The sequence below is a fragment of the Channa argus genome, chromosome 22, assembly GCF_033026475.1.
Source record: "Channa argus isolate prfri chromosome 22, Channa argus male v1.0, whole genome shotgun sequence".
NCBI classification, from domain to species: domain Eukaryota; kingdom Metazoa; phylum Chordata; class Actinopteri; order Anabantiformes; family Channidae; genus Channa; species Channa argus.
In genome coordinates, this window is record NC_090218.1 from 12,024,423 (window position 1) to 12,037,273 (window position 12,851).

Consider the following 12,851-nt stretch of genomic DNA (forward strand, 5'->3'; position numbering starts at 1 on the left):
AGTCAATGAAGATTAACAAATGACGGAGGTGTGGATCATCATGGTGTTTTTAATTTGGGGCTATACAGGAAGCTCATTTTTAATAACCCTAAACCCAAAACTAGGCAAAATAGCTTTTTGCAACATAACACATTATTTCTTGCGTTTCAACTATGGGGCACTAATGGAGACACTGTACCGCACTTTGTGGTTTCTATTCCAGTTTGGCGATTTATTAATTTAGATTTGTTTCTATACGAAAGCAGCATCTGTTTTTATGTCAGCGCTAACTAAATGTAGTCTTCTTTCATAGCCAGGTCATTGAACCTGGCTTGGACCATGGGGAGACTCTTGCTTCCCCTGATGGATGAAATGTCTCTTGCATCTGTCGAGAGGTAGGGCGGCAACCAATGTGCAACTTTCTGTGTACTTTGTACATAAAATACTTTTGTGGCCCTTTGGTCTATGGGTGCATCTACAAACATTCTTAACAGTGTGTAGCTGAGTGTTCTCAACACTTCCAAAATACAAAGGTCATTTTATAGAAGTTGAAAACGTTCAATTATCATTTCATAGAGTGGTTACGATAACCACTCTATGAATTAATAATTAATTAAATAATTAATTAAATAACCAGTTTCTTCGTAGTCCCGTCCAGTGGATAAGTTGGATCTGTTCAAATACTCTGGATGCTGTAACATTTTTGTATTTTCTGAAAGCGATATCTAACTTATAATTGACTTCATGAGGCTTGTGTGGCATTGGGTTATGATGCGTCTTTCACATGGGATTATACAGGAAGCATTAAACTGACAGATGGTGGAGAAGAAAAGTGTAGTTAAAAAAATTATTGGTGTGGTGGTTTGTGGAGATTCTTACTTGTCCAAGACTCGAGATGTTAAGTGATGCTGCAGGACCTTAACGTCAGGCAACAGGTGAAATTTTAAAGTGATAACTTTCCTTCTTGAGTCCGTAGAAATTGTAATTATTTTTCTACTCACTGCTACTGAAGGACTACTGGAGTCGATTTGAACAATGCCTTTTATTTTGGCATCTTTGAAAACTACTGCATGAATGGCAGTTTCAGACTGAATGAAGAAAAAAAAAAAAGGTTAATATCCAGGATGGCAAACTAGGAACCCTGTGAACACATGGGGTTGAAAGAGAATGTGACTTGGCCAAGATTGTTGATTGATTAGCAACACAATCCACTGAGTGATGTCATCATCCAATCACCTTTAAACTACTATTAATCCACATCACGCTTAAAATAATGAATAATTCTGAAGACGTGCTTTTATTAGCTTGGTGAAGCAACAAAGGTCCTCAGCCAGACTCAAACCCAGGACGCTGCCATATTTTGCCTGTTTATTTTAATAAATGAGCCGTGTGTAACTGTGACCTGTATTACTTTTACTGATGGAATCCATGACAATTCCTCGATGACAATGATAACGCATCTTATCTCATCCTCAGTATGTGCAGTGGATTTTGTTGCCAGTTTCTCTTTTTATCCGATTATTGCAGCACATTTCTCCTCAAACCCTGTGTATCAATTCCTTCTTGGCTTTTTTTTTTCCTTGTTTGTTTTTAATTCTAACTTTTGGTTCATGTGTTTGCTTCTCTGAGAATCATTCAACACGTTGTGTGGAGCAGAAGAACAAAACAAAAGCTCACTCATAATGGCACAAATTTACACACAGCACACTTGGAGAGAATGCAAAGACCTCAGGCCTAGCAGAACCACAACAAAACCAAAAAACTAAAGAAGAAGCAGGTTTGTGTTTGTGGGAAACATCTGAGCTCAGCAGGAGAGACGAGTACAGGAAGGAGGAGACGGCAAAAAACGAAACCAGCTTGTTCTCCACAGGCAAATGTTGTATACATTGCTGTACATGCGAACTCAGGGAATTTCCTTCAACATAATTCTTTTTGCTATTTTTAGTATAAAAACACATACTGATGTACATCATAAAAAATCTTTTGATGGGTTGCAAAAGAGCAGTTTTCGTCTTGCCGCCTCATGTGCGCCACTGCAGTTATGTGTACACTATTTACATATACAACCGTATAAAAAGATGTATTTCTCGTGTACATGTATTCAAAAATCTATAATATCAGACAGGTTCAATTTGTTGAAAGTCCTTTTATACACATCAATAGAGACGCGGAGAGACAGTGAGGAGGTTGGTAAACCTTGCTCTTGGTGAGGATGCAGCACTTTAAAACAACTCCAGATAGAAGTGATGCTATGAGCTGCTATGAGTCTGTTCAGCGCCACAAGCCACTTGGCCAAAAAGCGTCCGGTTTCCTGCGGATGTCATCACATTTCTATGGCAGCTTGATCCGAATAACTACACTCCTCCCTTCAGAGCTCTTTAACTCCCCAATTTCATACATGTGGGCAACTAGCCAGTGGCCTAAGATGAGATACATAAGATGTACATTATCCTATAAAATGTCATTATTGAAGCAAAGTGTATCTGTAAGCAAATTAAGGATGAGCTTAAAACTGTCCACTAAAGAAATGAGTCGACCGGATTACGTTTTTGACAAGAGCTTAATGAGGATACAGATGACAAATAATGAAACTAGTTAATCAAAAAAGTTGATGAACATATCGATAAAATTATTCATAATATCCAATCTTCCATTACAATATCCAGTTTGTCTACAGTGTTATGTGACTTTGTGGGACACCCACAGCACTTGGTTAAGGACGGGGAAAGACTGTGGTTTGGTTTAATATAAAAACATTTAACAGTCACTTCACACAATGTGTTTATTAACCTAATAAACAAAACCACAATCTATCTCTGCCCAAAGTGCTTTTCCCCCTAAACACCACAACACTATTCACAAACATAAGACTACAAAATTACCTAAAATAGATTATGTTATAGATTTTATAAAATTGTTTTTTTGGGTTTTTTTTGTCTTGGAAGTTATTTCAAAAAGCCATGTTGGTTTTCACTTACAGACCTGTTAAACTTGGACTGTTTTCCAAAGGCAAATGTGGAAATGATCATAAACTCATTTTGGATCATTTTGTTCACAAAACCTCAGACTGACAGTTGTCAACCATGGCTACATTACATTGAGTTAAAGCTGTGAAAAAGGTGTATTTAAAGAAGAAAACATGAGGAGTCTATATGTTACTGTGCTGTGCATCTTTGAACTTTAACCGTGGGATTTGAGTTCAGTCAGAAAAGCGTTCGTTATTCTTTAGTTTCCCTGAGTTTAGGCAACTAAAGTGGATGGTTTTTTTGTTTTTTGGCCAAGTGCCTTTGAATAAATAGTCAGACCCCTTAAAGTTTAACTCCACAGAATCACACATTTAGCATTGAAACATGAACAACACATACATGTTTTCAGATAGAATATTTGCCCATTTTTTTTTAAAAAGTGGTAAAACTGAAAAACAACATCCTTATGCAGAGTCATACACTGACAGCAGGGGGAGCTACAGTCAGACGCGGCAGAAGGTCTTTGCATTCGTACAGAAGGAGGTGGTTTGTGAACAGGATGGAACTCAACTTAAATCAGAGACCGTGTGACTCGCTGATGCCAAAGTAAATCTGTGTGATGTGCTTCTTCTTGCCACAAGTGCATTGACATAAGGCACAGGCACAGTTCCCCTCTTTCAACAGAGTGGTTCGCATTAGTTTGTTTTTATGTCCTTTTTGAAAAATGTCCCAGTGCAAGAAACAAGTAGGGTGACCACCGTCAAGTTTGGAGCAGCGTACATGTTTGACATTTGTTCGGTTTTCTGTGTGTAATGAGCTGCTCCTAAAAATTTTCCTGAAGTGTTAAGGTGCCAGGAGCAGCAAGGTACACGGTGCGAGCAAAACCAACACGGACGGTGATTACGTGAATTCAAATCAGCTTGTCAACTGTTGCTTGAAGCACTGATGCCGTTTTCATTTCAGAATGTTAGTGCTCCTTTACTGCAAAGTTCTAAATTCTCATTTCAGCCTCATTTAGTTTGTGTTTTAACTAATATTTTTCTGATACGTTTTTCCTAAAATTCACCAGGAGAAACAGGTGCTACATGAGTCACACCATGTTCAGTGGAAAGGGCAACGTTTCGTCTCCTTTCGAGAAATAAAATGAGAACTTTTCTTTTCAAAAAGACAAATTGCATCGCAACACGCAATAGTATAATTGGCATGATTGGAAGAATTTATAGCAGGACTGTTGTATAATACTGAAATAATTTTATCAAGGTGATGGGTACTGTAATACACTGAGCTCAAGTAGTGCTCATGTTCCCCCAGGGCCAGAAAAAAGCTGCCGTCCCCATTGTATCAGGCCAAACGGGAAACAAAAAGGAGGTTGAAATGAGAATCACAATTTTGTCTCCGAGCAGTTGCGGAGCTTTGCACAGTTTCTTCTTGATGGAAACCAACAGAACATGTTGCAGGTGGATGTTTGACCATAAAAATACGGTCAAGCACTGATCAAATGATTATCATCCAGAGTCAGGACACTGCGCTCATTTGTGGATTTTGAAAGGAAATTGTTCCCATAAACTGGCACAGGAAATTAATTTCAAAGGGGCTTTCGAAAATAATACATCACGCGAATGTTTCATCAGTCGTACACTGAGCTAACACCATATGTGGCCAAATAATTTAGGTAAAGTTCCACTTTAGCAACAACTTGTTCTCATAAAACTTCAGTCTGGTTGAAAATGAATAGAAACTGTAAAATATGACATAGGCCAGTGGTAGTCGAGCGCTGCAGCCCTGCTTGTTTTCCTAACTACACATTGCTGATCACCTGGATCAGGTGTGTTCAGTCAATCAGCAGTGGGCAGAGCAGGGATGGCTGAAAACACGCAGGGCTGCGGTGATCGAGTACCTGGAAAAACATCGACATACACACACTATCAGCATCTGATGCAAACACACGTCTGAATCTGTAAGTATTATGCTGATTATGCCATTTCATCCTGATCCAGGTCACAACAGGCCCACGTTAGCAGTCGTTAGGTGCTTACTGTCTAACTGTGCCTATTGGGCTTTACATGTGTTACAAGCAACAGGAGAAGTTAAAACCCTTAAATTATCTCAGCGCTTGAGGAGGAAAAAAAGAGAACGAGGAATAAGGAAAGAGGTGGGTGATCACCCTAGTGATTCTGGTACTGAAAAGCTCTGGAGGAGAAAGGGAACGGATCAGTGTCTCTTCTCGTAAATCTGCAGATTTTCTTCCCAGTTTCTACCAGGAGGCTCTTATGAGCATAGACATGGTGTGTGTGTGTGTGTGTGTGTGTGTGTGTGGGAAACACTACATGTGTGCATGTCTGTGTGTGTGTACGCTGTTGATAAATATCATGACTGTTGAGGTCAGACCGATATAAGACCAATACTGTGTCCATTCAGTGTCACATGTTCCCAATGTGATCGTAGCGAACATTTCTTTCAGTAAGAAAACTGCACTTTTTTTTCATTTACGTCATGTAATTCGCTCGTAAAGCCTGATGATAATCACAACAATGCATCCAAGCCTCTCCCACTCCCACTAATAGAAAATTAAGGGAAAAATATATTTAACGTTAAAAGTTTGGCACAAAATATCAGCTGTCAGCAGCTGAAGTTCAAAATTTTCAGTACCAGTCTTTAATAACATATCGGTCGAACCTAAAGATCAGTCACAGAGTGTGATTGGAAAGTGTATTCATCATCCGTTTGGGTACGGAATCCATCATGGTTTGTATTTCCCACAGCTCTGGCAGTCTTTGTGTCGTCTGTTAGCTGTGAATCAGTCTGTTTCTGCCCACCTTTCTTTCAGCTCATCTCTGTATTCAGGTGTGTGTGTGTGTGTGTGTGTGTGTGTGTGTGTGTGTGTGTGTGTGTGTGTGAGAGAGAGAGAGACAGAAAGATACAGAGAGAGAGAGAGAGTCCTAGAGGCAGACGCTGTTGCTGATCTGGCAGGTGGATTCGGTGCCGGCCTGGGACAGGAAAAGCCTCCCGTTGGGGCAAACGCAAACTTCGTAGACAGTCTGCCTGGTCCCGGAGGACGAGGAGCTGGTGGAGGCCTTCCCCTCTGGCAGCCTCATTAGGCGAATCCTCCGAGCATCCAGAGAGATCTGAGGGAGACAGACAGCGTGCCGTGTAAGACAAGGAGCCAAGTCCGGAATTAAAATTATTTATTATTTAATTATATTAAGTCAAGTACGGCTTCTTTTTCTTTTTCTTCTGGTGAGTTAATGCGTTTGGACGGAGCCCAGCTGCACAGAACTTTTCTGTTGTAGTCGGGACATAAAACATCTGGCAGAGAAGCAGCCATCTTGCTAAAACGTCCCAAGGCTGTCTGCATCTGACATTGCACCTGCAACTGTTCACATGCTGAAAGGTACATTTGACCTTTATATTCATGATTTTCATTTTCTATTCAGACGAAGAGTCGATCAGTTTCTTTTCTCTTTCATCTTTACCTCAGCTAACCCTGGCTGAACCATGTCTCTTCTCGTCTCTGAGCTGTAATTGCTCTCAAAGCAAATCTCTTTCCCTGCTCCTCTTAGCTCAGCTTTTATTTTTCTTCCCAGGTCTTCGTCCTCACAAAATTGGCCTTGCATAAATAGAGTCTATGGCTCTTAACACCTGAGCACTGCACATTGCTGCTTGTGCAGAATGTTAAGTGATCCAGGTGTGGAAAGTCATACTCCAATTTCTCTGACATCAGATCTTGTGTGTTAAGACATTTCCCCCCCATCCATAGTTATTCCAGCAGCGTATTCCAGCTGGTTTTGACATTCAGTACACAGTGACAAGACTTATTGCATATGCAAGAAGCTTGGAGATGGAACAATCCTTCATGGCAAAGTGATATCTACAATAAAGTTTGCCCTGCGTCACCTGTGTGTCGGGACAAACTTCCCCTAACTTGATGCAGTTGTGGTCCAAAGGTCATTCGACATTCCTGAAGGAGGAGACACTGGGGGAGGGTCATGTTGACTCTTCTCTACTATCAAAAATCCAAGATATAAAGTACAGGCTCAGTTTTATGAGGTTCTGTTCAAACAATACATCCAGTGCATCCAGGAAGTATTCACAACTTATTCCAAAATGGATCAAATTTAGTATGTTTCTCAAAATTCTAAAAACAACACACCATCGTGACAACATGAAAGAAGTTGGTTTGAAATCTTTGCAAATTTATTGAAATTCAAAAACGAAAAAAAAAAAAAACAGCCTCAAGTCTTTTTCACTATGATGCTACAAGTTTGTCAGACCTATTCTTGGCCAGTTTCTCGCATCCATCTTTGCAGTACCTTTCAAGCTCCATCAGGTTGGATGGGGAGCGTTGGTGCAAAGCCATTTTCAGATCTCTGCAGAGATGTTCAATCGGGTTCAAGTCTGGGCTCTGGCCGGGCCACTTAAGGGCATTCACAGAGTTTTTCTGTAGCTACTCCTTTGTTATCTTGGCCGTGTGCTTAGGATCATTGTCCCCTTTATAGGTGAACAGTCACCCAGGTCTGAGGCCCAAAGCTCTCTGGAACAGGTTTTCATCAAGGATGTCTCTGTACATTGCTGCATTCATCTTTCCCTTGATCCTGACTAGTCTCCCAGTTCCCGGTGCTGAAAAACATCCCCACAGCCTGATGCTGCCACCACCATGCTTCACTGTGCGGATAGTATTGTTCCAGGTGGTGAGCGGTGTCTGGTTTCCTCCAGACATGACACTTGGCATTAAGGCCAAAGAGTTCAGTCTTTGTTTCATCTGACCGGAGAATTTTGTTTCTCATGGTCTGAGAGTCCTTCAGGTGGCTGTCGTGCTTTTAATGAGGAGTGGTTTCTGTCTGCTCCCTCTACCATACAGGCCTGATTGGTGGAGTGCTGCAGAGATGGTTGTTCTTCTGGAAGGTTCTCCTCTCTCCACAGCGAAATGCTGGAGCTCTTTCAGAGTGACCATCGGAATACTTTTCTGTACCCTTCCCCAGATCTGTGCCTTAATACATTCCGGTCTCGGAGTTCTACAGACAATTCCTTGGACTTCATGTCTTGGTTTGTGCTCTGACATGCACTGTTAGCTGTGGGACCTTATTTAGACAGTTGAATGCCTTTCTAATTCATGTCCAATCAACTGAATTTCCCACAGGTGGAATCCAGTCAAGTTGTAGAAACATCTCAAGGATGATCAGTGTCATGGCAAAGACCATAAATGCTTATGTACATGTGATTTTTTATTTTTGATAAATTTGCAAATATTTCAAACAAACTTCTTTTATGTTGTCATTATCGGGTATTGTTTGTAGAATTTTGAGGAAAATAATACATTTAATCCATTTTGGAATAAGGCTGTAACATAAAGAAATGTGGAAAAAGTTAAGTGCTTTAAATAGTTTCTGGATGCTCTGTATGTGACATGTGTTTGCCTTCGGGAAACACGATGTCAAACCTGATGTACGGAGCACATTTACTACTACTACACATCTACTGTTTGTCCAGCTGACTTTTAGAGAACTGTAGCAGAGATTAAGCCCAGGAACAATCTATATTCAAGTTCCAAACATTTTTGGATGATTTTCTTGTTATTGCACCAGGACTTGGCCGTTGTGCACTTGTTGGCCATCAAGTCTGTTTAATCCCAATCACAATGTCCTGACCAAATCATTTCCAGTGACAATCGAAAATTAGTTTTTTCAGCTTCCAGCACAAAACTCTGTGCTGCTAAAACAACACAACAGCACAGAAAAGTTTCCTCTGCTGACTTCTTCCTTCTGTCACCCCTGACACAAACACACAGCCACTCATCCACTCGTTTTACTCCCTTAACCCCACATCGATTGGAACAAATGCTCCTCCTCCCTCTGCGCGCACACACCAACCACTGATGCGCAAATCCCATTTCTCTGCCCCCTCCCCTCCCCCCTTACTGCCTCCTGGGTCTCGTACCAGACCGGTGCATCGCTGGCCGAGGAGAGGGGGGCTCTCCAGCTATAAAAAGGTAAAAGGAGCCATTACCAGGCACCTTGGGGAGGCATCGCCGTCAAATGACCTGGAACACTTTTAAAGCAGGGTCTCGGCTGACTTCCTCAGACAGCTGCTGTTGAACAAATCTTTCACGACGACAGAGGATGGTGTGTGACACTGACAGAACCTGTGTGTGTGTGTGTGTGTGTGTGTGTGTGTGTGCATGGCATGTTCATGTGTGTGAAGCAAAAACGAAAGGACAAAAGTGCAAACGGATTTGTCGGGTAAAGTAACATTGATTTTCCCCAGTTATAAAAAGACACGCCAATCAAAAGTTATTTTTCTCCCATGTCCCAACAAGTTCCTAAGTCAGTGTTAAAGGCTGCACCTTGAAAAATATTTATCCATCCACACATCCATTATTAATACCTATTGTTCTGTTTACAGTCACGAGAGAGGCTGGGAGATAATCCCAGCTGTCAGTCAAATTGAAAGTCTCGTTTTCACAGTTTCCTCAGTCTACGTTGGGCTCGTAGTCCGTCCTCTTTAACCTACAAATAACATTTTTCTACCATCTGACACATAATGGAGATGTAAACCTGCACTACACCTTCTCTCTGCACAAAGTATCAGTGAAGCTAAGACACAATCATTAGCAGGTTAGCAACAGCAGCTTCCGCCTACATCCATCCATATAGAGACGACGTGTTCGAGCACATACAGCCATCGTGCGTGCACATATAAAACCAGTGCACACGTGAAAGCCAAACGTAAACTTTTATGTTTGCAGACGAGAATAGAGGCCCTGTATATACCGATCAGCCACAACATTAAGAACACCTGGTGGTTTTAATGTTGCACAGCTAAAGTTTATTACTGGCTGTAATCTGCAGGTGTCAGAACACATTGTGCATCACAGCGTGAAGCCAGCGTGAAAACAGGATACTGTCGAAACAAGGCGACCTCGGCTTTATGTAGATATCAAAGGCTGAGTCTAAGCTGAAGAAAATGCTTGATTGTTAATTTAAGGTGATTACACACTAATGAGAACATAATTCTGATTAAATATGCAGATGGAAATTTGCTAAATCTAGTACAATGCAGTGTAAACAGCCCATATAATACATCTGCTACTGTATATTCTTATACTGCTAATTGTTTGAGGGAGGAAAAATACAGCTGTGATGCCTCAGTGAAGACACAACCACATCCAACACCTCACCAGTGTCATTAACGTAACTGGGAGCAGGTTTGTGCTGTTTGACTCTGCACACAACTGTGTGCGAGTCTATTTGGGTTTCAGCCTGTGTGGGTTGCGAGCGTCTAATGGCCGAAAACTTTCTGTAATTGCGGTGGCTGTGCCTGAGGGGAGAGAGTGTGTAAGACAGAGGTTTGACAAATGGACATTTGCAACACTAATGGAGTGTGAGTACGTGATTCTAATTATGCCAATAGACCAATCGAGAGTTCAGCAGCCTCGCTTTCGACCACGCACCCATGAAAACTGTGCAGCTGCTTGAGACCAGAGCTGTGCTTACTTTAATTTAGACCACACTAAATCCAAGGGCACCTTTCCTGAAACATCCTCTCCCTCTTTTTCTCTCCTGGCATTTCATACCAGCGGGCTGTCTTAATGTATAAAACTTTTTTTTTTTTGGGTGGGAAACTTTTAAACACTTTCTTCTCCCTAATCCTCCTTCCCTGATTTTAACAGATCTGACATGACACGACTGGTGCAACCTAAGGAGGGAAATCCTTTTATCAGCGCAGCAGAGCGTGATGAATGCGAGGACTGATGTGTGTTTCGAATCGGGGGATGGTTGGAGCAGGGAGGAGAAGAAGAAAAGGAGTCAAAAAGCAGCATGAGGATGATAAGTGGATGAGTAACTTTGTATAAAAAAGAAGCTGGTAAATAAGAGATAATCTGAGGACAGGCGAAGGAGGAAGATGATGTGAGGAGAGAGCCCGGGAATCTGGGAGGATAGAAAACTTGTTCAAGGAATCATGTGAAAGACTCAAAGAGGAATTAGAGACTGATGGTTGGATGTGAGACAAACAATGAGCTCCTGGTCTGTTTTTCGGCTGTGGGAAATTGCCACCAGCCAATAGCAAACATCTGAGGGAGTTAACTATTGTTTAGACTGCTGTTTGCTGAACATAAGTGCAAGAAAATAAGACACGGGGGGGTGGGGTGGGGGCAAAGACAATTAAGAGGAATGTAATGAAGGCTTTGATTTCAAAACAATGTAGGCTGCGTTTCAGTTCCAAGATTGGTGGAGCTAATTACCCATTATTCAAAACAATTTCAACCTAGAAAATGTTGCTGCTCTAAAAATAAATGGCATAACAGGCCAATTTTAACACACACAAAAACAGTTATTTTTAGTCATTGATCCCAAATTGGACTGAGTTCTTATTTCACATGTAGCATCAAGCACGGTGGTCTTTTAATGAAGCCCACAATTAAACACAAAATATTAACGTTTGAGGTGAAGCATTTTCTTTCTCCTCTAACACATGCTCATCTTTTGGCTGATGCTCTGCGCGATCAGATCTTTGCACTTATCTTGGAGAGTGCAGTTATAAAAACTACAAACCCTTTTTCCACAAAACACGGAGGCCGTCAAATGTAGTTACTTAAATAACAACGATTTGCAAAGTATTTGACAGCTTTTTTTTTTTAAATAGTAAATTATACCAAAAAAAAAGTTTTGGTTCAAATATTTCATCATGTTAAATAAAAAAAAAGCGACTGGGGGCAAAAAGACACTGGGAACGTTGTGTCATACTAAAGAAAACACTGGGTGTTACATTTCAAAGCTAAGCATCATAGTGAAGTCTTCAGAAGAACTTGTGGTTGTGAGGCTATGTGAAAACTATTTACTCATCACCACAGTTTCTGAAGAAAATAATTGCAAAGAATTTGGGGATTTATCATCTTTGGTTTATAAAATTAGAACACATGCAAAGACTCCAGAGAAATATACAGTATGTACAAAAGGGAGTTAAAGCTCTACCAAGAAAAAAACATATATAAACAAGATGCAGAAGTGCCGTTGCCTTCTCTGTTATTATTATTATTATTTTTTTAAAAGTGTCCTGATTTTTCTGGAAATATGTTTGGCATAAAAACCAAACTGGATAAGGAACTTGTCCTGTGTTTCTGATTTGGTGCAATTCTTTTTTCTTTAGACCAAAGAAAGGTTCATTTGTGCTATAGGCTGACGCACCTCTCCGTCTTTGGACTCCAGTCGCAGCTCGTTCCTGCAGATGGTCTGAATGTCTCCGGCCTCGGCCAAGATCTGGATGCCTTTAGGAGCCTCCATCAGCAGGGAGCGAGTGGGAGACTCCAGCCTAGGGACACACAGAGGGAGAAGAACTCAGTTATCAGTGCTTCTAGTTATTGTTGGCTCAGTAAGACGGGAGAAAGGAAAAACTTGTAATGCTTCATTTTACAGGTTTTTCTTTCCAGGTTTTCATTTTCCACAGACTTTCCTCATAGGTCTCTAGAAATAACCTGGTATTTAGACGTTAGTCTGTTGGAAATTCTACACGAAAAGCAAATTCATCATTGATAACGATCTTGTAAAAAGTACAAATTGCTACGGTTATTAATTAGCAGCTATCGGCATCAGTCTTCATTAGAGATTCCAAGAAAAACAAACAATAATTCTTAATTCTTGAATGTGATAGTCAACACTGAATTCCCAACTGCAGGTTATAAAGCACACCTCCAAATGAGGGCTAGTCTTTAAAGTGTAGCTGGTAAAAACACAGAACATATTTATTCCTTTGAATAATAAAAACGTGTTTTATTTTGGAAGAGAAAGATGATGATGTTTGAGACAATAGCAGAACTTTCACTTACAATATCATCTCCAGTCTCCAAACCTCCACATGGTATTTCATACAGCAGTTTTTAATGGCAGATATCTGAAATATTCTAAATGTTAT

At 40.8% G+C, this 12,851-nt stretch overlaps 1 protein-coding gene across 2 annotated transcripts in view; it reads right to left on the reverse strand.

The window, feature by feature from the left end:
* Window positions 1-1,547: 1,547 nt before the first annotated feature.
* sgcd (sarcoglycan, delta (dystrophin-associated glycoprotein)) overlaps window positions 1,548-12,851 on the reverse strand; it is a 245,000-nt gene continuing 233,696 nt past the window's right edge. For both annotated transcript variants that reach the window (XM_067491823.1, XM_067491822.1), the window contains 2 exons: window positions 12,128-12,251; window positions 1,548-6,070 (listed from right to left, as the gene is read on the reverse strand). In XM_067491823.1, the coding sequence (XP_067347924.1) occupies window positions 5,885-6,070; window positions 12,128-12,251 (310 nt within the window). In that variant the 3' untranslated portion in view covers window positions 1,548-5,884. The remainder of the gene's footprint in view (window positions 6,071-12,127; window positions 12,252-12,851) is intronic.